At 39.0% G+C, this 26,559-nt stretch overlaps 1 protein-coding gene across 1 annotated transcript in view; it reads right to left on the bottom strand.

The window, feature by feature from the left end:
• LOC122797927 (zinc finger protein 883-like) overlaps positions 1-26,559 on the bottom strand; it is a 194,648-nt gene that overhangs the window by 144,430 nt on the left and 23,659 nt on the right. Inside the window, exon 2 of the mRNA XM_044066446.1 lies at positions 955-1,081. Within this exon, the coding sequence (XP_043922381.1) occupies positions 955-1,081 (127 nt within the window). The remainder of the gene's footprint in view (positions 1-954; positions 1,082-26,559) is intronic.

Here is a 26,559-nt window from a genome sequence, read left to right as displayed (position 1 = left end):
CTTGCATCTCCCTATAGCTTTAGTTATTAGCATATTTAAAGTTATACACTCCATATATAACAACAGGAATGGAAGAGAATCTTCACACTAATTAGCCACATGAGGTCTCGATAGTTAAAATTATGGTTCATAGGTTCATAGGTTAGTACTAAGCCAACTGCCCTTGCGAGCCATTTTAAGCCTAGCCAATTATCCCTTGTGAGACTCAAACGCTGCACCTTGTGCTTGCAAGGCAAACACCTTAACCATTAGGCCACCCTCCCAATATGGTTATTAGTTTAGGGTATTTAATTCAGTAGAAAATAAAATAATGCAATATTTTATCCTGAATTAACTGTGAAATTGAAAAATTATTGTATTTTTACTGAAAAAATAATTGTGTTTTGAAATAATAAAATGTAGGAAAATAGCGTTAATGTAGCACATGACACTGGGTCAAGCCAATGAGGCACTTGCATTTAAGGACTTAAAGCAATAATAAAGCTGGTTTAATGAGTATCACTGTTGGGTACATGGCTACTCTAAGATATCTCTTTTGTATTGTTGTCAAAATGGGAATTTGATTATGGCTGGAATTCTCAGCAATGGGTTTAAGAGCAGTTATGAATTAAAAAAGTAACAACCCCCAGAAAAATTAGATAAAGAATCTGAAGGAACTGGAGAATGTCTTTGTAGCACACAGCTATCTTAATGTTCAGACAGGAATGAACACTTGAATATAGAGTTTTCTAACCATGTCCTACCTCTATTCATACATGTAAGTGTACTTCTCAAGGTAAGACTTCACTAGCCTAATAAACACCTATGTACCTATAAGAAGATTTTTGTACTGCCCATGTAGTATTGTAAATCAGTACACTGTATTATCATGTTACTGAAAGAATTCTTATTGCAAAAAATATCAACATTATTTGAATTTCAGTCAATACGGATGTACCTCTGAGATCCCCTTACCTAAAAAAATCATGTTCTCATAGTTCTGTACCATCACCTCCCGGTGTAACTCTTTGTCATGTTCACTCAGCATCTTCCACTCCTCACTTGAAAACTCAACAGCAACATCTTCAAAGTTATTTGGCACCTGAAAATACAAAATTACATGTTCTTCATTTATTGTGCCCACAGATGAACATAAATGGTTTCAACAAGATTGTAACCAGTTATGTTAAAATGTTCAGTTGCATGAGATGGTAATTTGTCAAAGTTAATAATTATTCCTTTCTTCCTGCTCAGTGTCAGAGTTGTACAAACTCAACTATCTCAGGATTGAGTTAACCAGAACAATGAGTTTTGCTCATTCAGTATCAGTATAATAATCTCTATACAGTATAATTAGTAGTAAGACACAAGGGCATTATTTGTATGGAGAAGCAAATTATACAGATTTATAATCCTGCATATAAATCACTGTATTCAGATTAACATAGAAACAAGTTAAGGACTCTCCATAATGACTTACCTGCATGGCTGTGGTTCACCTTCCTCTAGTGAGAGAACTGTATCCTAGTGTCAGTACAGTCACATCAGCACCACTGCAAACTTGTAGGTCTTTAACTCCTCCCTCTTACATAATACTTAATACCTATCATACCTGTGATGACCAACTACTGGACCAGTAATCAAGCAGCATCAATCCTCACCACTGGCAACAATGGGGCATGTTCACTGAAAGGATGACAGGTACACACAAAGTATTTCCAGATGCAGCTATTTGCATCAAGTGCAATTTCCCTTAATAGCACACAGAGACCAAAGTCAGTCTGAAGTTGGTTTATCCCTCTTTCTCCAGATCTCCATTAAGACTCCCCACTGGCACAGCTACAGAGCTGAGTTCTCAGCTAAGTGACCAAGCCAAGACCTCCAGCACCCTCTCTGTCCAACCAGTGTTTCATGTCCCTGCCCAAGTAGCTGACACCCACACTCTTTGAGGTTTGATTTACACACACACACACACACACACACACACACACACACACACACACACACACACACACACACACACACACACACACACCTGGGAAAGGCTGCACAGGTTTACTAGCTATGCCCCATTCTGCCCAGACTATAAAGTAATTTTTACTGCCACCAGTCACTCTTGCCAGCTACCTTAACTCATTAACTCCAAGTACCTTCTCATGGCGCTTGTGTGCTTAAACCCGAGTATGCCATGAGAAGATACAAATTGCAAGCCATTACCTCTGAGTGCCTTCCACAAGCAAGACAAACTTTCATGAAGATTTGTAGTATACCTTAATGTAAAACATGCTGAAATCATAACTGAATGTATAATTTACCTTCTGTAGTTATGATTCAGTGTGTTTTTACATTAAGGTCACATTAAAGTTTTAATATAAAATCCCATTTCAAAGTTCTTGATAAAGCAAGTGGTGGCAGCCAATCAGATTCTTGCAATCCAAGCCACCACTTGCATAACACCTCCATCCCCAACCTAAATTTCTTTTGTGTTCTCCAAATAAAAAGTGGGTCCTACAGCAGGTATTTACTTTCTTTTTTCAAAGAATTGGAGAGTTCACCTGCTACTGGATCCCCTATTTTATTTTCATCACACCAGGATTTCACTGATGGCACTAGAAGCAGTTCCCGTTCAGTTTGCCCTTTATTTTGTTTCTTCCGGTAAGGTTTTGTAATTTTTTTTTTATCTGTTTTTCCCTTCCTAAGCCTGTTTATCTGTAATTCACGCACTCCGAGTCCTACTACTGCATTAAAGACATCTGCCAAGGAACTTTCTGTTCTTCTTAACTGATAGCATACCTTTCAAAGCGTGTCATCATGAGTGCATGTTCATGTTTGGTAAACCAAGCGAATGAGCTGTAGAAAGCACAAGTCGAAGGCTGACAATAAAAAATGTAAATTTAATGAAGTAAGCACACGCTTTCGGAGAACTCAATGGCGCTCCTTCCTCAGACAAAAAAGTTTTACATCTCTGAATAACAACCACATTTTTATACAATCAATTATGCTAATTAAGTGTGTTCAAACTAACAAATCACATAGACCCATAAGGGGGTGTGTTCCTATTACTAGCACCAGCAAACAAAGTACTTTTGTCCTAAAAGGTGCAAGTATAACAAACTAAAATCCTACTGCACCATAATTAAAAACCAACACAAAAAAGATTATTATAATCTTAAATAATCGTCGATCCAATTAACTTCTCATTAAACCTATAAGCTTAAAACCATAAAAACGATGAAAACATATGTTCAACCTACCCATATTATCTTTTTAAAGACAAATTCTTTAAGATACAACTGATAGACACATGGTCATTCAGACCTGGGTACACATAGGCTGACTGCTTGAATCTGCCAGAAAAGTTCACAGATTTCCAAAAGATTTTGCCAAGGACCACCTCTAAAGTCACAATCAACTTTATTCACAACTGTAAACTTGAAAAAATGATCAGGGCAATAACCAACATGTCTAGCAAGGGCGTTGTTATGATCGCCTCTAGCTATGGCATATATGTGCTCATAGATGCGCTGCTTGATTTTCCTTTCAGTTTTACCAATATAAAATGCGTTGCATCTTTGACAGCTAGCCGCATAAACAACGCCCCTGGTCTCACAATTAAATTTGCCATTAATTTTATAGACCTGGTCTCTCAGCCTAATCTTAGCATCTATGCACACATGTTTACACTGCTTGCATGACCCACACTTTGTCATGCCTACCTTGTGAACTCTCATAATTTTTGGTTTAACCTCTAACAATGATTTCAAATTTTGCCCTCTCCTAAAGGTAACTTTAGGGCTGTCACCAAACTTATTAAGTAAATAAGGGTCTTCAATAAGCAAGGACCAATTCTTATTTAGCACTTTGGAAATAACCAAATGGTTTAAACTAAAGGTACACAAAAATCTAGTAGCAAAAGGGGCTGTTTGGTTCTTAAGTGAAACATTGTTCTCTATGTTGTCACCATGTGAGGCATGTCTAACCATAGACAAAAGTGGTTTATAAAAACCTAAACTCCTTTTATTGGTGACTTCTGATTTTATGTCAAGAACAAGGCCTGAAGAATACCCTCTATTAATAAACATGCCAGTTAAACGCTCACATTCAACTAAAAAATCTTCGTGATCTGAAACCATCCTAGCAGCCCTAACCATCTGCCCTTTTACGACCACTCTTTTCTGATGTTTGGGATAGCTGCTAGTGTAGTAAAGGAATGCATTAGAATAAGTGGGTTTCCTGTATATCTCACTCCTAAGGCTTTGATTTACATAATCCTTAGTCAACAAAATGTCTAGGAAACTAATACGATGTTCCTGTAGATTGTAAGTAAATTCTAAAAAGCTGGTCATGTTAGAAATCCTTTCTATAAAGGAAGGGACCAAAGAGGGATCCGCCTTCCACAATATGAACATGTCGTCCTGGTACCTAGTGTACCAGGTGACACAATCATTGAATACAATGTCAGAAAAAAGGAATGTCTTTTCCCAGTATGCCAACACACAGTTGGCAAAACTGCCCCCACATGGTGAACCCATTGCTACACCAGAACGCTGGAGGTAAATATTCCCTTCAAACAGCATAAAGTTAGAACTCAAAACAATTTTTAGTAGTGTTTCAACCAAGTAAACATTGTCGTCACTGACTTTTTTGTTCCTAAGAAATTCACTTACCCACTGCGTGCCAAGCTGTTGTGGAATAACGGTGTACAGGTCTTTAATGTCAATAGTTAGAAACCACCACACACTACTAAAAGGGATAGTCCCTATGTCATGCAAGAAACCCCATGAGTCTTTACAAATTTGTGACTCGAGTTCTAGCAGTGGTTTCAAAATGTTGTCAACTAGTTTGACACATGCATAGGTAATAGTCCCACGGTCATCAACAATCGGGCGGAAAGGTGGGTCTTTAGTGGATTTGTGAATCTTAGGAATACCAAACAAGACGGGGAGCTTAGGGGCCACCTCCATCAAGAAATGGTAATGGTCAATGTCAATGACCCTTTCCAAAAATAGATCTTCAATAATGCCTCTTATCCTAGAGTAAGCTTGATTCACTTCGTTGATAGTAACCAAAGTATAGAATTCCTTGTCTAACATGTTAAATATTTTGTCAACATATAGATATTGGTCCATAAAGACGAGACCACCCCCCCTTGTCAGGCTTCATGACTCTAATGTGAGAGTGCAGCAATGTAGAAATAAAATCACGCTCAAGTTTAGTAATGTTTAACTTGTGTTTTTGTGAATGTAGGTTGCTCTTAGCTAAAGCCCTAAAGTTGAGCTCGCACATTTTTTCAAAACTCCGTAGAGCCTCATGCAGGGGGGGGAATTAAAAACACTAGGAATTCTAAGGTTACTATCAGTACAGCTTACAAAATTTTTGTCTTGCATTAAAATATTTAAGTTAAGTTTCCTCACGAACAATTTCAAATCTACAATAGTTTTGACAACATCAAAGTGAGAGTCAGGCACAAAAGATAGACCCTTTGAAAAGAAGTCCACCATATCTTCACTGATGTCAAAACTAGTGTAGTTGTAGATTTTGAAATCTCCTCTTGAGTCAACCATAATCACTGGGTCTTGTTGTGTGCTGGCTATCTCCTCCTCGGGTTTCTCCTGCTCCTGGAGTTGCCAAAATTGTTCCTCGCCCGCGTGTTCGTCTGCTTGGGTTTGTTGTTCCTGGAAAAAAAACCCTGGGGCAGGTTGTTCTGACTACTTGCACTTGAAGAAGATGGCAACTGTTGCTCACTAGTGGCCGTGACATGACCATTGTTGTTAGAATTGTCAATTAGGTGCTCACTACGAATAAGAGGTTGTGGCTCTTTGTTCTGGTTACCAAGCTCGTCCTCCTCCTGATTAGCTAAATTTAGTGAATGTCCATTCAAGTCCACAACTTGCCTAGACTCATTAATTGGTTTAAAAATAGGGGGGACGCGGATAAGCTTTTTTGTTTGCATATTCACGAACGTCCCTTTCAATCTTTTTCTTCTTGGCATTAACCAGTTTACACATTGTGGCCTCAATACTGTTAAAAATATGAAGATATTCGTATTTATACCTTAAAAAGTCACTATCGCCTTTGATTTGATGTTCAAGAGCTTCCAACTCTTTTTGAAGGGCTTTGGCGTCCTTGTTATACTGTAGGATCAACAAGTTAATAAATTCAAAAGCCTGCTTGTCAAATAATGTGAGGAGGTCGTCATGAAACTGTGACCCCCTCAACATGTCCCACAGGAAATCGCCACTGCCAAAGCCCTTTAGGAACAACCTTTTTAACCAGACATTGTTGGAAATATGATATTTCCAGTTGAAGTTTTCTGTATTTGAACAATTTTAAATCGAAAGCATTAATAAGTTGTAAAATATTACTTACGATTGGTTCAATATTGATAGACGTAGACATGTTATTTGTGTCAATATTAGTCTTTTCAAAAAAATCAATGTTACTCAAAAAGCCACAAATGGTAGGAGCAGCCTGAGTCGTACCTTGATCGGGCGAGTTAGTATAAACTCTGTTGTTAGCCCTCAAAGGTGAATTTCCTTGATTCGCCTGCAAGCCTGGTGAATGAGAACCATGATTGCTGTTTGTGTCGTTACCAGTTAACCGGGCGTTAATACAATTAATTATGGGTGGTTGCTGTCCCGGTTGAAGCGAAGATGATCCAGAACCGGAACACTGTACCTGTGGAATGCTGTTGCTAGCTTGAGAACTAGATAGTTGAAAAATGTCAAACCGCTGTGAGAGATTGTCTATACGGCCCATAATCATTTCCAAAAGAACCATTAAGTTACCGTTGGCGTTCGCCTCACGAATGGATGACTGGTTAATAGCAGAAAGTCCTCCCTGACTTTCCGACTGTGTAAATAAAGAGCCTTGAGGGGATGCTTCCTAACTGCTCATAGTGCTGTACACAAACCAGGTAAACCAAAAAGCACTAAACAAATGACAAACCAGGTAAACCAAATGAATGAGCTGTAGAAAGCACAAGTCCAAGGCTGACAATAAAAAATGTAAATTTAATGAAGTAAGCACACGCTTTCGGAGAACTCAATGGCGCTCCTTCCTCAGACAAAAAGTTTTACATCTCTGAATAACAACCACATTTTTATACAATCAATTTTGCTAATTAAGTGTGTTCAAATTAACAAATCACATAGACCCATAAGGGTCCTAAAAGGTGCAAGTATAACAAACTAAAATCCTACTGCACCATAATTAAAAACCAACACAAAAAAGATTATTATAATCTTAAGTAATCGTCGATCCAATTAACTTCTCATTAAACCTATAAGCTTAAAACCATAAAAACGATAAAAATGATGAAAACATATGTTCAACCTACCCATATTATCTTTTTAAAGACAAATTCTTTAAGATACAACTGATAGACACATGGTCATTCAGACCTGGGTACACATAGGCTGTCTTGAATCTGCCAGAAAAGTTCACAGATTTCCAAAAGATTTTGCCAAGGACCACCTCTAAAGTCACAATCAACTTTATTCACAACTGTAAACTTGAAAAAATGATCAGGGCAATAACCAATATGTCTAGCAAGGGCGTTGTTATGATCGCCTCTAGCTATGGCATATATGTGCTCATAGATGCGCTGCTTGATTTTCCTTTCAGTTTTACCGATATAAAATGCGTTGCATCTTTGACAGCTAGCCGCATAAACATGTTCATGTTTGTATTTTACATTGCACTTTTACAGATATATCAGGATATGTTGTGTCTTTCGGCGTTTCCCGGTTAGGGGTCGCCACAGCGGAACTCCGGTCCGCTAATGATTGGCAGTAGATTTTTACATGCCGAGTTGCCGGCCCTGACGCACAACCTTCAACGAAGGTACGCCCATTCACGCATGTCTACACACAGAAGATGCTCTAGCTGAGAATCGAACAGGACAACGTCTTACTGTGAGGCGACAACACTACCGCAGCACCACCACCGCAGTTTATCGGGATATAGCAATGAATATATTTCTTTTTGCAGCATACATCATTCTTCCACCAGTAGTCTGCACATTCATGCTATGTAGTAAAAAGCTTATCGGTACTTGCATATCATCGCAACAATGGTATCAGAGGAGAGAGCTAGGATAGAAAATGGGGTCTAGAAGAAAGCGGGTTGTTAAATGGAAGACTGATGATTTTATGTTTTATTTTTTATTAAGAAGAGACGGGATCACTCTGGCAGACAATACTTCTGGGAAAAGGAGTTGAACACTTTATAGTTTCTCTGGCTCAAAGCTAGGGGGCCTGCACAAGGCGGGAGAGAGGCACTGATGAGTCAGGTCTGTTATAGTGTGGTGGTGACCTCTGAATTTTGGGAAGAAAAAGTATAGGTGCCGTTATGTGTTTTGTTTTACATTGGGTGGAAGGGGACTTGTAATTATTATCTTTCTGATTTGTGAGCTGTTACCACAAAGCTCTGGTGCTGCAAAGTGGGCTTAAACCAATAAATTCCTAAAATGTCAGTAGTATCTTAATATTTATAGTAGGGGTAGGTTTAATCGTAGCTTTTTTAGGTTATGTTATGTTTTTGGGCACTGTTTGTTATTGCAGGAACTCAATCTCGGATCATGCAAGTTGAGGTATGTCTTTAGGCGTGGGGTTTCTAACTCTGACCACATTGTTCAAGTGTATAGATGCTTATTGTTGCACAGTAATTGTGGATGTTATCTAACATTAACTTACCATTACACATGTTTTCTGTTTGAAGAATATAACTATGATATCTTATTATCATATTATTGTTTACACAACGGCTTTATTTGGCCATAACAGGGTGATGAAGATAAAGGTAACTGCACAGTCAAGAACGGTATTGAAATGGTTAGTTTTTTGCCCTGCTGTTTATTGACTTACTTGTGAGGGTGTTCATTATGTAGAAAAAAGTGGTCCAACCTAACTGAAATAATGAGCTTATCTGATGAGGCAGTGGCGCCGCATACCTTTGCATTGCCACCGGATTGTTCTGGGGTGAGTCCAGAACAAGGACGTTTTCCGTGATCTGTTTGCTGGCTGGATACCATTGGCATTTGACATGCCATTAGACTGTACACCATAGTATGCCAGGAACATGCTCTGAAGTGTTTTTGTTCAGGGGTGTCTTTGTAGACCGTTGGTGCAATACCAGGCCTTAACAATGCTTAGAAGGGTGCTTTACAATAAATTGTAATGTATATGTAGAGCACAGAGCATCTGATTACACTGTAAAAACAGTTACATGACATGCATGTCCAACACTAATGTACCATAACACCAGGTCTTAACAAAGCTTAGAAATGTGCTTTACAATAAATAGTAATGTATATGTAGTGCATGAAACATCTGATTACACTGTAATAACAGATAAATTACATGCTTCTCCAGCACTAATGTACCATAATACCAGGTCTTAACATTGCTCAGAAGGGTGTTTTACAATAAATAGTAATGTATATGTAGTGCACAGAGCGTCTGATTACACTCTAATATCCATTAAATTACATGCTTGTCCAGCACTAATGTACCATAATACCAGACCTTAACAATGCTTAGACGTGTGCTTGACAATAAATAGTAATGTATATGTAGTCCACATAACATCTGTTTACACTCAAATAACAGATAAATTACATGCTTCTCCAGCACTAATGTACCATAATACCAGGCCTTAACAATGCTTAAAAAGGTACTTTACAATCAACAGTAACATATATGTAGTACACGGAGCATATGATTACACTGTAATAACAGTTATATTACAGGCATGTCCATCACTAATGTACCATAATACCAGGCCTTAACAATGCTTAGAAGGGTGCTTTACAATAAATAGTAACATATATGTAGTGCATGGAGCATCTGATTACACTGTAATAACAGTTAAATTACAGGCATGTCCACCACTAATGTACCATAATACCAGGCCTAAACAATGCTTAGAAGGGTACTTTGCAATCAATAGCAACATATATGTAGTGCACGGAGCATCTGATTACACTGTAATAACAGTTAAATTACAGGCATGTCCAGCTCTAATGTATCATAATACCAGACCTTAACAATGCATAGAAGGGTGCTTTACAATATAGTAATGTATACGTAGGGCATGGAGCATCTCATTACACTGTAATAACAGTTAAATTCCAGGCATGTCCAGCACTAATGTAGCATAATACCAGGCCTTAACAATCCTTAGAAGGGTGCTTTACAATAAATAGTAAAGTATCTGTAGTGCAAGGAGCATCTGATTACACTGTAATATTTAAATTACATGAATCTCCAGCACTAATGTTCCATAAAACCAGGCCTTAACAATGCTTAGAAGGGTGCTTTGCAAAACGTAATAATGTATATGTAGAGCATGGAGCATCTGATTACACTGTAGTAACAGTTAAATTACATGTTTGTCCAGCACTAATGTTCCATAATACCAGGCCTTAACAGTGCTTAGAAGGATGTTTTACAATAAATAGTAAAGTAAATGTAGTGCAAGGAGCATCTGATTACACTCTAATAGTTAAATTACATGAATCTCCAGCACTAATGTACCATAATACCAGGCCTAAACAATGCTTAGAAGGGTGCTTTAAAATAAATAGTAATGTATATATAGTGCATTAAATTTCTGATTGCACTGTAATGACAGTTAAAAATAAATGCACGTCTAGCACCAATGTACCATAATACCAGGTCTTAACAATGCTTAGAAAGGTGCTTTAAAATAAATAGTAATGTATATGTAGTGCATGAAACATCTGATTACACTGTAATGACAGTTAAAGTAAATGCATGTCCAACACTAATGTACCATAATACCAGGCCTTAACAATGCTTAGAAAGGTGCTTTACAATAAATAGTAATGTACATGTAGTGCAAGGAGCATCTGATTACACTGTAATAAAAGTTAAATTACATGCATGCCCAGCACTAATGTACTACAATACCAGGTCTTAACAATGCTCAGAAGGGTGCTTTACAATAAATAGTAATGTATATGTAGGGCATGAGGCATCTGATTACACTGTAATAACAGTTAAATTACAAGCATTTCCAGCACTAAAGCTGAAAAATTATGTACATATACGTTTATCTGCTTTCTGCTGGTTTCTGCTATACTTGCATTCCAGGCACTTCTCAGTTTTAACTCTTAAAGCGACAACTACTTTAATACTGTATTGTACTAAGTACAATGAATACACGAAGGCAAACTGCTTCAGTTATGCACGATTTTTCTGTTCTCATTTTATTTTGGGTCTACAAACAAGTGATACAGATATGTCAGCTCTCTATAGCAAATTCCTAAAGCTGGGTTAATATGCACTCTTATTTATACCAAAAGTCTAATATGTTTTCTAGTATGATGTAAAACAGCTTTTCTTTGTTCTTCTAATATATGATTTGTCCTTGATCAAATTTGGTGGTCCAGGAAATTCAGTCTTACATTATCTGAAAACGTAGTGTTCCAGCACTATCTTGCTTGTGTTCCGGCTTTATCTTGCTTGAAGTTACTTCGATGTCCTTCAGCTGCCATCTGTGTAGCTATTTTACAGACTTTGTTTCTTAATTTTTTTACATGGATAATTAAGCTATATATGCTTGCCAGCACACTTATTATTTTCTGATCTTTCAGCATTTTACACTATTGTGAATTAACCCTTTATATTTCAGATTATTTTTGCGGCTTATTGTTTAAGCTAATAATCATGCTAGCAACAGATTTGAAAAGACAGTGTATACTAAATAGAACAAAGTACTTATATTCATTCAAAAGCATCATAATACCAGACCTTAACAGTGCTTAGAAGGGTGCTTTACAATAAATAGTAATGTATATGTAGTGCATGGACCATCCGATTACACTGTAATAACAATTAAATTACATGCTTGTCCAGCACTAATGTACCATAATACCAGGCCTAAACAATGCTTAGAAGGGTACATTAAAATCAATAGTAACATATATGTAGTGCACGGAGCATCTGATTACACTCTAATAGTTAAATTACATGAATCTCCAGCACTAATGTACCATAATACCAGGCCTTAACAATGCTTAGAAGGGTGCTTTACAATAAATAGTAATGTACATGTAGTGCACAGAGCATCTGATTACACTCTAGTAGTTAATTTACATGCATGTTTGTTTCTACTTCAGGCTAAGACATGACCTGATCAAAGATAAATACTCCCCGGCTATTACAGAGAAATAATTCCAAAAATAACACCTGCTTCCTAGAACAATATTCCATACAAAATCATGGAAATAACCACACTATAATTCTTCAAAAAATAAAAAAAAACTATCCAGCTCTAAATGTTTTATAAGTAAGGTTGAATAATTAGTCTGTAATTTTTTGCATATGCCATCTTAGTTTTTTACTCTAAGAAACTCTATTACATATGTAAAATTTTTTTTCCACTGCCTCCCTTACTGTATTCTATGCAACTGAATGTACACAATCTTGAGCAGTTAATGTATATTTACATAAATTCATGTTTATGCTTACTAATATGACAATTTATTTTGAATTCTGTATAAATGTGTGTGCGTGCGTGTGTGTGTGTATATATATATATCTGTCACACACTTTCACAACATCCATAACGTGACAATGCAAAGTACCTTTGAATGAAAATGTAAACTATTTTTCTTACTATCTTGTATTTTAGTCTCTCTGTTGCTTCTCAAAGTAACCAAATGGCCTGACTCTTACCTAAAAAGGGTATATGGATGAGTCTACCATTACCCAGATAAAAACATTGTATATAATTAAATAAGCAAATAAGGAGAGATATCAAAGGTCTTATACTAACACTACAGACAATGAAGTGTTACCACCTGGGTATAACATACACAAGCTGGATCCTGTTTCAAGGAAGGCGGGGTGCGGTAGCTATACTCTACAAATCTGAGTTAACTGTGACCATAGATGTAACCCAACCACCTCAGATTAATAACTCTCAAAATTCTTGCAACTAGATTGCAACTAAACAAAAGTAAATGCATTAATATCATCTGCATGTATATTCCCCCAGGTAGCAGTATATCTACACTTGAAGACACCCTGCACTGGCTATCATGTCATTACCCCCAAAAAACCCTACTACTTGAGGATTTTAACATAGACTGGGGTACCTGTTCCTCAGAATCCCCATCAACCCATATTAACCTGCATGTTTTTACTCAAATCATATCCACCCCTACCAGGTTCAGTAAACCCAACCAAAAAGAAAGCATACTCAATTGGGTACTCATAGTCACCCCCAACTGTACACTGCTGGTACCCTCCCTGATGACCTAAGCGATCACCTTCTCACTTATATAGTTAAGCACAAAGCCATTAATCCCAACTATCCTTACTCAGAAAAGTTAGAAACAAAAAAGACTTTGACCCTGCCAAATTCCAACAAAAACTTAACTCATGTAACTGGTTTATTCTAAAACACCTCCCCTTAGAGGAGACATTTGCTTACTTTAATAACAAATTTCATTAGATCCTAGATCTGCATGCACCTGCTCATTTAAAGATAACAAAAGCAAAAACTGCACCATGGCTTTCTAAAGAGTCTAAACTCAAACTTACCCATAGAAACAAATTATGGGCTTTATGGCGTTCTACTAAATTATGGCGTTCTACTAAAGACCCCCCCAACATCAAATTAAATACAGACAATCTAGGAATGAAAACAAAAAATCCATTTTACAAGACAAAAAACAATACTACTGTAATAAACAATACTACTGCAACTTAGACAGTAAATCAAAACAACCCTCAGAAGTTTTGGGCAGGTTTGAATAATCTACTTCATCCTGGATGAACTTCTACCCCCATCCCCACTGCTACTATTGATAAACCCCATGAGGATATTTCAGATAGTTTTAGCCAATTCTTCACTGAGACCATTCAAGCTCTAGCAAGCCAATTATCTCCTAGCTCCCCTGGTCCTGAAAGTACCGCCCCTAGAAACCTATTCTCGTTCAGCTTCCAACCAGTGGCCACGTCACTTATTCGGACCTTAATTAAAACCCACAATACTCTTGGCTGATCAACTCCCTGCCGAGTACCTTCAAAAATCCACTGATGTTATTGCCTACCCAGTATCAATATTAATTAATTGAATCATAGCAGAAGCTAGAATTCCCACCATCTGGAAAATATCCTATGTAATCCCACTTCATAGAGAAGCCAGCTCTACTGAATTCTCCAATTATAGACCAATAGCCATACTCTCTCCACTTGCAAAGATTATGGAAAAATGTATTCACAGACAACTCATGCACCACCTAATCCAGAATCACCTCTTGGCAGATACCCAACATGGCATCCGTCCACACCACAGCACTACTTCAGCCCTACTAGCTTTTACTAACACCATAAACCATAATCACAACAACAATCACATATCCTCCGCCCTCTTCTTGAATCTTTCCAAGGCATTCGACATGATTGACCACCAACTTCTAATACACACCCTGCAAACATTCTGTCTAGACACTAAGGCCCTTCAATGGTTTAAATCCTACGTGAATGGGAGACAGCAGGCTGTTCTTTGGCAGAACAAACTCTCTAACCTACTATCCAACACCCTTGGAGTACCACAAGGCTCTGTACTAGGGCCCCTACTGTTTTCCATCTTCATTAAGGACCTGTATACTGTCACCCCAAAAGTCAGCTGTGTCCAATACGCTGATGACTCCACCCTGATCTGTTCTGCCACATCTCCAACAGACTTATGGTCTGCTACCCAGTCCACCTTTAACAGTATAGAAAACTGGCTTTCTGGCCTTTGTTTGATACTAAATCCCCAAAAAACTAAAATGCTGTTATTCTCACCAACACAAAGGTCTCCTGTTTTTACCTTTACCATAAATGCAAATGATGGCACAATAATCTCACCTGACCCCTCTACTAAACTATTAGGTGTCATTACAGATAACTATCTATAATTCAACCTACACGTAAACCAAGTGATCAAAACCATCAATAAAAAACTAGGGTCACTTTACAGAATAAAAGCCTTTCTAACCCCTCCAGCCAAAATTGCCATTGCTCGCTCTCACCTTCTTTCGACACTTCTGTATGCATCCCCTCTACTCTCTAATCTAAACAAGATTGTACTTAACAAAATCTCAACCTACTATAACCACATAGCCAGGTTTGCTACTGGGCTGCCTTTTAGGACACATCATTGCATCAATCTTAACCAGCTTGGGTGGCTGGAACTACCCTGTCTAATTCAGTATAACCAACTGGTCATGGCTTATAAAATCCTTTATAATCCGGATAATGTTAGACAGAGGCACAGTATACTAACCTCGAAAAAGGGCATAGCAAAATTAATTTAAAATGGGTGGCGAAAGCCAAACACACTCTGGCTAGGCTTATAAATGCCCTAGGGCAGATAGCCTAATATGAACCTATGAACCTATAATACTCCTGCGCTTAAAAATCTTATTACCCCCTATTACAGTCCAGAACTGCTTAGATCCTCTAACAGATTACTAATTCAAACAAGTAAAATTAACAATGCAGCTGGTGACTTTCTCTTTGCAAACTCTGTAGGCAGATCTTGGAACTCACTTCCAGCTGACATTACTTTACTCTCCTCCCTAGGCCATTTTAAAACTAGACTCAAACAACATCTGGCACTAAACTGGCAATGTCATTGTATCAAGCCTGGCTAAGTCTCTTCTAGAATATGTAAAATCTATTAATCAGTCACTGTTTAATTTACCCCTGACTATCACAAGGGATTTACTCTATCCTGTGGGACATATTCTTGTTTGCTTATGTAATCTTTATCAAAATTATATTTGTAACATGTTTTAATGTTGCTGTTTACCTTGGAGCTTTTCTCCCCGGGCCTCCGCTGAAAATGGACATGCATCCAGTCGGACTATCCCAGTCAACAAATGTAAAATAAAATAAAATAAATAAATAAATACTGAATATGTCAATACTTCCATCAAATTCCCAAGTATCACAGTTTGAAAAACATCCAGTTATGTAGTTTCTCATTGCCTTCAGGCCAGCTAGAACTGCAGTGTTCTACATTCATCCATGTTTCCTACCCAGCACTACTTTATACACACGCGTGCACACACATGTATGCATGCAGACAGAGGTCTATATTATATCCTTGAACGCTTATAAAAGCGAACGCTGATTGATCAAACTTATTTTCACGAAACTACAAAATATCGAAGCAGCAGAAACTCAAATTTTTTTCCTAGGGAAAGAATTTGGTTGTCCGTTTCTGTTGCTTCGGTATTTTCAGTGTTATGGTAGAAAGTTACCGGTCGGATTCAGGTAAGTGTGCGATTGTGTGGATGTGAGTGTTAGGGTGATTTAGGTAAGTTAGGGTTAGGGCTTGGGTTAGGTGTGTGTGCGATTGAGTGGACATGAGCGTTAGGGTGGATTTAAGTGAGTTAGGGTTAGGGAGCGGGTGAGGTGAGTGTGCGATAGTGACAGACCTTAGGGTTAGGGTTTGGGTTAAGGTAAGTGGGTAGTTAGTGGTGTGTGCATAGTTTAGTGTAGGGTTAGGTATCAGATTTTAGGTGTATGTTTGTGGATTTCTGTTTATTTGGTGTGCTTGTGTTGTGTGTATGTGTTTTGAATCAGCGATTTTTTTTCCCTGGGAAAAAAATTACTGATCTGACAGTTCGAGATTGTAAGCTTTCGCTTAAATTAGGTAGATCAATCAGCGTTCGCTTTTTTAAGCGTTCGATGATATAATATAGACCCGCAGACAGCCATGCTGTGTGCTCAGCATTTCCCATCACCAGTTTCCCTGCCCTGTGTTTCATCCCCAACATCTCTGAGAGCACCATTCAGGAGCACAAGAAGGTTCAGTCTTTCTGTGTTTATCATTGAGCCAGCAACAAAAAGGTATAAACTAAGAAGTGACCACAGCAACAGACACAGTGTTTTAATTCAGAAATCTGCTATTTTAGACACTTGGCAAGATTTTATTTTTAATATGTACATTTTTTGTAAACTCTTCAGAAAATAAATATTAAAACTGCTCCAAATACTATACTTGTGGATGGCACAGTTCTGCAAAGGTTAGTACTGCTTAGTCATGAAGCTTGGGTAAAAATGTAGTTCTCGGGTGCATGCCTTCTGTAAGGATTCTGTACATACTACCGTGTCCACCATCCAGTTTCTTCCCTCACCCCTAAAACATTCTAAAGCTGAAACAGAGTTTCTCTATATTGTTCAGTGGTATAAATGGTGTGTGAAAGTAAGTTAAGACTGCCCATCCTGTGAGGGTGCTTAAGCCCCATTCAGAATTATTTGTTCCACCAGCAGGTAATCAGACAAAGAATGACATTACAAGCATACACTGTATACAGTCTCCCTGACACAAGTACTACAACTTAATAATATGCAAATAAATGTGCAGACACTATCACACCAGCCAGAGCCCTTCTGAAACAAATATACAAATGGGAAGCAGGTTTCCCCTGACAAGTAAAATTTCTGCTTCTCATCACCCTTTACTGTTTATTTTTCTTTAAACTTCTTTTATTTTTATAGAACATGACAGACCCATACAGTCTAAAAATATTTATATCTAGCATTGTCTCGCTCTATTCTTCCCTCATTAGGCCAGTCATTGAGTACAATGCCTCATTTGGCATAGGTTCATAGGTAGGTACTAGGCTATTGGCCCTAGGGCCTATATAAGCCTAACCAAAAAGGTACCCTGGCTTTCGCCACCCAAGAAAATGATTTTCCTGTGCCCCTGTCGAGCAGAGCCACAGAAGAGATCCCCGGGGTGAATTCCTATTTCCCATCCAATCATCAGGATTTTTCTTAAAGAGTGCTAATGATGAACTCTGTTTGACATAGATAGGTAGTTTGTTCCAGAGTATGGGAAGTCTCGTGGACAGGAATCTATCCCTCCAGCATGTTCTGTTTATTGTGGTAACAAGGTTTAGGTCCCTACAGCGTGTAGCTCGGAGGGATTGGGATTTCTTTAACAGGATCATGTCCAACAGCTCTGGGTTTGACATAGCTTTGTATGTTAGGCAGAGATCACCTCTGAGTAGGCGATATGTGATGAAGTAAATCTGAAGTTTTTCAGATGGTCTGCGTAGGGCATCTGTTTGAGGCTAGTAATCCTCTTTGTGAGGTATTTCTGTGGCCTTTCCAGTTATTGTAGATGTCTTGTGAGGTACATACCAAAATGGGCGTTGTACTCTATAATGGGTCTAGTGAGTTATGAGTAGAGGGGAACAATGACCTCTTTTTTTCTGGATGAGAAACCTTTTGTGATGAGGTGTGCCATGTAGAAGTATTTCCTGACCACTGTGGCGATGTGATTATCAAAGGAGAGACTACTGTCCACCTGTGTCCCAAGGTCTCTTATCACACTTCCTGTGTTAAGTAGACTACCACCTATGTGGTAGTTCATGGGTACAGAGATTTTACCAAAGGGGATGACAATGCACTTTTTGGCATTAAGCTTCAAGCCATGGCTTTGACACCAGGCATCTGTCTCAGTGAGGCCCTTTTGTAGGATGTCCACATCGTTAGGAGTTATGACTATGGCTCCTAGTTTGCAGTCATCTGCAAACTTTGTTAGCCAAAGACCTTCTCTGTTAGCCAGTACATCAGAGAAGTAGATACCAAACAGGAGAGGACCCAGGACTGAACCCTGTGGTACTCCACTTGTCACTGGTCTAAAGTCAGATTTGGAGTCTGCTACGTTCACAGTGTGGGTTCTGTCCATGAGCCAGTTGGCAACCTATCTTGTGACATAGGGATTTATACCTAGTTTAGTGAGTTTATCTATAATTCCAGAGTGGGGGATGGTGTCAAAAGCCTTGGCGAGATCTAGATAGGCTGTGTGAACCACCTTACCCTCATCTATGGCTTTGGTGACTGCTACAAAGAAGTCTATCAGGTTTAGAAGACTTGATCTGCCTTCTACAAACCCGAACTGGGTGGGGTCCAGAGTTTGGAGATTACCAATGTCTTTGTTTATGAGTTCCATGATGATATGTTCCATAGCCTTGCAGACCAGGCTCGTCAGGCTAATGGGGCGGTAGTTCCCGGGGTCCGCTGTGGCTCCGCCTTTGTGGAGTGGGATAACTGTCGCAGTGCACTATTCAGTGGGCACAAAGCCTGAGGTGAGGCTATGATTGAACATGGTACTTAGGTGGGGTGCCAGTTCATTCTGTAGTTCATGTAGAACGCAGCCTGGGATATTGTCAGGTCCCATGGATGCTGTGTTCATGGCTTTGGAGAGTGTTTTTTACCTGTGCAGCCATGATTACAGGAACTTTGCATTCATCCAGTATAGAGATGGGCCCTCTTGGGGGTGAGAGGGGGGTAAAGTTAGCACTGAACCTATCTGCCAGGATGTTGGCAATATCAGTTGGTTCTGTATATTTAGTGCCATTGTGCTGTAACTCAGAGCAGATCTGAATGTTGCCATTGAGATTCTTGACATAACTATAGAACGCTTTGTGGTTGTCTTTAGAGTCAGTGGCAATTTTGTTTTCATAACTAGCTTTGGAGGATTTTATGAGGGATCTCAGCTTCTTACTGAGGCTGACCAGGGAGTTCCTCCAGTCATGGGATTTTACTCTTTTTTGCAACAGTTTCTTTCTTCTGTTGTAGAGTTTGTTTATGACAGAGGACCACCAGATTGGCTTCCTTTTTTTGGATGATAGCATCTTGGTTCTGTTAGAGATAGCATGATCCATGCACTCGTGTAAGTACTTATAAAGTGTATTTGTGTAGGATTCAGCGGTCGTACGTCTATTGTCCGTCTGCATGGGTGTCATGAAGTTTGCCACTTCTGTCTTAAGAAGTGTGAAATTGGCTTTGGAGAAGTTTTTTACAGTAGTTTCCCTAATGGGGGTGGGGCGGGATGTGGATGTCTAGGGTGATTAGCTTGTGGTCGGATCTGACCAACGAGGAATTGACCTCTGGTGTGGAATACCAGTCGCCCGTGTTGGTAATGACCAGGTCTAGGATATTGCTGCCCTTGGTGGGGGTGTGAATAAGTTGATCCAAGGCATTGGAATTTATGAATTCCAGAAAACGTTGAGCAAAAGAGTTGGTACATGAGTAGTTTTCCCAGTTAATGGTGGGGTTGTTGAAATCGCCCATTATTAGAGTGTTGGGTTGTACCCTAATATTTTCCAGTATATCAAGAAATGAGGAGTTGGAATCCTGGGGCATGGTGGGGGGGGGGTCTGTAGCAAGCTACAATTTGGATTGTGGTCTTGCCCAGAGTTAGTTGCACTTGGATAATCTTGGATGCATTATACTGTGCAACTAGCCTGGAGGTGTGGATATCCTTAATGAGTATGGACACGTCTCCGCCTTTAGTGCTTCAGTCCGGGTTAGATGGCTGAAAGGTGTGGTATGAATTATAGCCAGGTAATGCAGGGGTACTCTCTGGAGCTTTGAACCAGATCTCTGTCACTGCACAGATGTCGATGTTCTCCATTTTAAGGAGTGCCTTGAGTGAGTGCATTTTGAGGTTTAGACTTCTAGCATTGAGTAGCATTACCCTCAGATTTTTTGCTTGCTTGTACCTGTTACAGTGGTGAATTTGTCATTTGAACCTTGCCTAAAAAAGGCACTATAGGGGTGGCAGGAGCCTTAGCCAGTATCCGGAATCCCAAGGGTGACAGGTGCAGGCCTTCTCTGGCAAAGCATCGTGGTCTGTCGATCATGTCATCCCAGGCTTGTACCTCACTAAACACCTGCAACAATTGGAGAGGATGCAAAAGTACCTCACAAAGAGGATCCTAGGCCTTAAACATTTGTCCTATATGGACAGACTAAAAAAACTCCCAACTATTCTCTGTCTCGTATCGCCTACTTAGAGGTGATCTCTGCTTGACTTACATAGCCATATCTGACCCAGCTCTGTTAGAAATGCTACATCTAAAGAAATCCCAATCCCACCGCACCACATGCTCCGGAGACCTCAACCTCATTACCACAATCAACAGAACATGCTGGAGGGGCAGGTTCATAACCCAGAGACTGCCCATGTTATGAAATAGACTTCCCATGCATGTCAAGCAGAGGACCTCACTGGCTCTTTTCAAGAGAAATCTTGATGAGTGGATAGGAAATAGAAAATTCACCCCAGGGATCACTCCAGTGGCTTTACTCGACAGAGGCACTGGGAACTAAGGTCAGGTGGCACTATGCCAAGGTAATCCTATGGGATAGGCTTGTAAAGGTTCCAGGGCCATTAGCCTAGTACACACCTATGAACAAATGCAGAAACATGATATGCAAATATAAGCAAATTAAAAAAACAGTACTATTTGTAAGATCAGGCCTCACTTAAATGTAGTTTGTTAGGCAAAATGCAATATCTCTTTCCATAGGTCTAAAAATACAGCCATGTTAAAGCAGGCCTATATCTTCATTTTATATTACATGCAGGTTTAAGTTCTGTTTCAGTAGGAAGGAATGTTTCAGTGAAAGGCACAGATGAGCTCAGAGAAACAACCTTCAGTCTAAAATACTGACAAAGAACAGAATGTGCAGTACACTGAGTACAAACAGATCTTGTTTAGATGGTACGAGGCTTGAGAACCAGGATTACAAAGGCATGCAGAATGTGTAGGAAATTTACAGGGTTTGGGTGTTTTGAGAGATTTTGCTAGATAGAAGTCAGTTCAATTTGGAGAAGACAGAAGGCAGTCACTGTAGTTCACTTCAGTTTGCAACTGAAATTCAGGAGATTAAATACAGAAGTTCGGTACTGATAAGCAGGGAGTCAGTAAAGTAAGTTTACTCCCTGTACAGAAATCAAGACAAACATACAGAAGTCAACCAAATACAGAAAGCAGTATGCATTCTGCCATTCAGGAGGAAAGGAACAATTCTGAGTACAGAAGCATTGGACAGTATCATGAATACAGAAGCCACAGACAGCATAATTGAGTCTATTTCAGTTTGTCAGCACTTTTACTTGAGACAGTAACACTTGGTTCGGATATCACTGGCATCTACCTCCAAACGTATGCTGCTGCTACTACATAATAAATCACTTTTATCAGAGCTACAATATGTAGAGACTTATTCTAAAAGGTACAAGAAGACAGGGCACAAAGGAGAAGCCGAGACATTCAGAACTTGTTCAGCACAGTTCAGCACAGTTTTGGGCAATTACAAGATAAAGACATTCCTTCCAGTCATTTCCAGTAGCCTACAGTTCTTCCATTCTAATACAGTTTCACCTGATGGTCTTGAATTGTTTGTGTTGTAACTCTCTGCCCTCGGTTATGTAGCCTATACCACAGTCTTCACAAACAAAGCAAGAAAGTAAAAAAATGCAGAAACATGATTTGTAAATATAAACAAATTAACAAAAAGTACTAATGATTATACCTAAGTAAGCCTGATAATCGAACACACGTCAACAAAACTAGGTTTTCTGGTTTGTAGTATGTGTATGTGGGTGTGTGATGGTGCCATTAACCAAAACTCTGGCGTGCACTCTAAGTGCCAGAACTTGGGCTTGAACTGATACAGTCCTGGTGTTTTAGAATGTGGTCAGTGTCATCATTTTTTTATTAAATTGGATATATTTTATTGTACCAAAAATTACTTATATTCATAAATTATTTTTATTCTTTATTTATTTTACATTTGATGACCGGGAATGTCTGACTGAGCCAAGTAGCCCTTTTTCAGCGGAGGTCCGAGCAGAAAAGCTCCAAGAGAGATTATAGGATTGACATACAAAGTAGTAATACATAGACAAGTCACAAAAATGGTACATAATGCAAGACTTATAAAATCTTATTACAATGAAGTTTAAGAAGTAATAAAAACATATTTACATGTGATTAAATCTGGAGGGTGTTGATATAAGAAGTAGAATACAGTTGTTAGGAGGCATAGGAGCTGGAGCTAGGAGAGAGTTAGGAGCTAAAGGAAACATGTTTAAGGGGGATGGTTACACTGACAAATCCATTTAGTTTGTAGGTATTGTTTAGAGGCTGTTTTGAATTGTTTTAGTTGTTGAAGGGTCCTGATTTCTAGTTTTTATAAATAAAACATTAGTGAAGGAAAAAAAATAGCTTTTGCTATAAGGGAAACAACACACTTAATTATTAGTATTTTTTGCCATATTGCTGCTTCGAAAAAAACAATCATTCAGAGAAAATCCACAAAAGCTAACCCCGAGTACCTTCTCATGGCGCCTGTGTACTTAACACCGAGCACGCCATGAGAAGATACTAATTTAAAGCTGTTACCCCTGAGTGCCTTCTTGAAGGGCGGAAAACCCTAGTTCACATTTGTAGTTGAGCCTAATGTAAAACACACTGAAATCGTAACTGAATATGTAAATTACATTATATAGTTACGATTCAGTGTGTTTTTACATTAAGTTCACATTAAAGGTTTACTACAAATTCCGTGTAAAAGGTTCTTGATAAAGCAAGTGGTGGCAGCTAATCGGATTCTCGCAATCCGAGCCACCACTTGCATACCATCTCCACCCCCAACCTAATTTTATTTTGTTTTATCCAAATAAATAGTGGGTTTCTTGCTTTCTAAGTTTGTACAAGATGGCCAAGCAGCCAGCGGTTTGGAGCCTCATTCCCATTCAGTAAAGATCGCTACAAAACATAAGTAAAGGTGTAAGAGCACCGTAGTCTTTTCTGAAACATAATTTGTTTCTGCGCTGTTTTCTTGATGACCAGAACAGAAGGCTGCATCCCATGGGAGAGATAAAAAAAGTTACACCAAAGGCTGTACATCTTAACTTTATTAATGTCATACTAGATATGAGATGACAGTGGGTTCATTTAAATTGATGGTTTCTTGGTGAAGTAGGTTGAATTGGTGACTTTCATCATAAATGGGTAGGCGCACCGTAAATGACAGCTGAACTCGGTAAAGTACACATTTAAACCTGTTAGTTTATAGCTCAGCTATATGTGTGTCTTCAAAGTGTTTCTGAGGTGCTTTATATGTAAAGACCGTGTCTGGCACGTCGCTAAATATGTGTTTAGTAATATTAATATAAGAGAAAACGTGTCTGAGAGAGAGAGATAATGATAGTGTGTGTGTATTATATATATATATATATATATATATATATATATATATATATATATATATATATATATATATATATATTTATTTATTTATTTATATACATACACATATGTACATACATGTGTAAAAGGTTGTTGCATCACTAAAAGAACTAATGTAGTGCGGAATCATTGTAAAGCAGTTTTTCAAGTTTTACTTTCCAGTTGATGTATCATAGTTAACCGTTGTTATGGGAACAGCCACACTACCCGCTTTTCTACTCTATACTTGTAGGGTAGGTAGTGGTTAGATTTTATTTAGCAACAGGGTACTGCTTGGATTCAAATCATCGCTTGACTGGTCCAGATTTCTTTTATTGGTGGTATTATATATGCTTAAACAAATTAAATGTTTCTGGCGTGTTATGAAGTCTTTTTATTAGTTTCATACCTCAGCACTTTAAACACAAAATATTCAAGTTAATGCTTGTGAAGTAAATTGATTAAGGGAAATAAAACGCTTAGCTGTCTACTTTAGATAGCACTACATGGGATTCAAACATAACCATCATCTCTATCTACTGGTAAAATGTGCATTTCTGTCTTTCATTGGGAGGTTGCTGAATCAGAAGTAGACAGTAGAAAATAAAATTACAAAGAAGTGCAGCAAAAACTGTCAGGAAGTAGTTTGCAATCTTGACGCTGTGAATCAATATGGGATTTGCACACTTTTTGAGCACAGTAGAATTGTATGAACATTTAGATTAGTCTAGGTGGACGAGTCATGCCATTGCAACACAAAATTAATATTGTTAATTTAGGATTTGTTGCGGTCTAGTTTTTTTCACTGTTTTAGCTAAATTAGTAGTTGAAAAACGATACCAGTGAAAAACTTCTCTAATGCAAATTTCACACTCCTCAAAACCGAGGTGGAATCCTTCAAACTCCTGGGCCTATGGAAAATACGGCCCAGACCGCAGAATCCTTTATAAACGCATTCTATGAACACCTTCAGGAATGCATGGATCATGCAATCCCAAATAAAACCAAGTCCCATCCTCCAAAGGCAGACGTCCTGTCTGGTGGACCCCAGCCATAAACAAACTATACAATAGAAGGAGGAAGCTACTACATGATAGAGCAAAATCCCAAAAAGGGAAGGCATCTCTGATCAGTATTAGCAAAAAACTACGGGCACTCATAAAATCGTCTAAGGCCAGCTTCGAGAGAAAAATTGCACAGGACACTAAGGATAATCACAAGGCTTTCTTTAGTTATGTTAGGAACCTGGGTGGGAATTCCCAGATATGCTCAGAATTAGTCCAAAATGACAAAAAATACACCGAACCCACAGACATTGCCAACATCCTAGCTGACAGGTTCAGCGCAAACCCCCCCCCTCCCCACCAAAAGGGCAAATATCTATCCTACAGAGTGCTGTCCCCCTGACATCTCAGATGCTCAGGTAAGAGCTGCCCTCTCCAAAGCAAAAAACACAGCATCAATGAGACCAGACAGTGTCCCGGGCTGTGTCTTACACGCGCTCCAAGAAGAGCTAAACCCAAACATAAAACTACTGTTCAATCCCAGCCTTACTACAGGATATGTACCCAAAGAGTGGCGTACAGCAAGAATGATCCCTCTCCACAAAGGTGGTGCCTCAACGGATCCTGGAAACTATCACCCCATAAGCCTGACTAGCTTGGTCTGCAAAGCTATGGAAAGGATCATCATGGATCTCATAAATAAAGATATTGGGGACCTGCAGACACTGGATCCTACCCAGTTTGGCTTTGTTAAGGGCAGATCCTGCCTCTTAAACCTAGTTGATTTCTTTGAAACAGTCACTAAGGCCATTGATGAGGGGAAGGTGGTCCACACAGCCTACCTGGACCTCGCAAAAGCCTTCGATACAATACCACACTCGGGCATTATAGATAAGCTCACCAGCTTAAATATAAACCCCTATGTCACTAGATGGGTTGCAAACTGGCTCAAGGACAGAACCCACATGGTTAGAATTGCTGGAGCCATGTCAGACTCCAAATCAGTTACAAGTGGCGTCCCACAAGGCTCAGTCCTGGGACCTCTCTTGTTCGGTATATATTTCTTGGAGGTACAGGCCAACACGGAAGGACTGTGGCTGACCAAGTTTGCAGATGACTGCAAACTGGGCACCATAATCGACACTCCAGCCGACACAAGCATCCTCCAAAAGGGCCTCATAGAAACAGACAACTGGTGCCAGAGCCATGGCCTCAAGCTAAACGCCAAAAAGTGTATAATCATCCCCTTTGGAAAAAACAAAGTGCCCACACATTACCACATAGGTGGCAATCCATTAAGTACAGAAGAAGTAATTAGGGACCTGGGGACCCAAGTTGATAGCAATTTCTCATTCGACAACCACGTGGCAAAGTGGTTAGAAAAACATTTTATATAGCCCACCTAATCATGAAGGGATTCACATCTAGATTAGGGGAGGTCATCGTGCCTTTTTACCCATCCCTCATCAGGCCCATAATTGAGTACAATGCCCCTTTTGGGATGTACCT

Source organism: Protopterus annectens, chromosome 3.part1, assembly GCF_019279795.1.
Source record: "Protopterus annectens isolate FY-2018-M chromosome 3.part1, PAN1.0, whole genome shotgun sequence".
NCBI lineage: Eukaryota > Metazoa > Chordata > Ceratodontiformes > Protopteridae > Protopterus > Protopterus annectens.
Note: the sequence above shows the minus strand (reverse complement) of the source record. Positions and strands in the feature narration are given on the sequence as shown.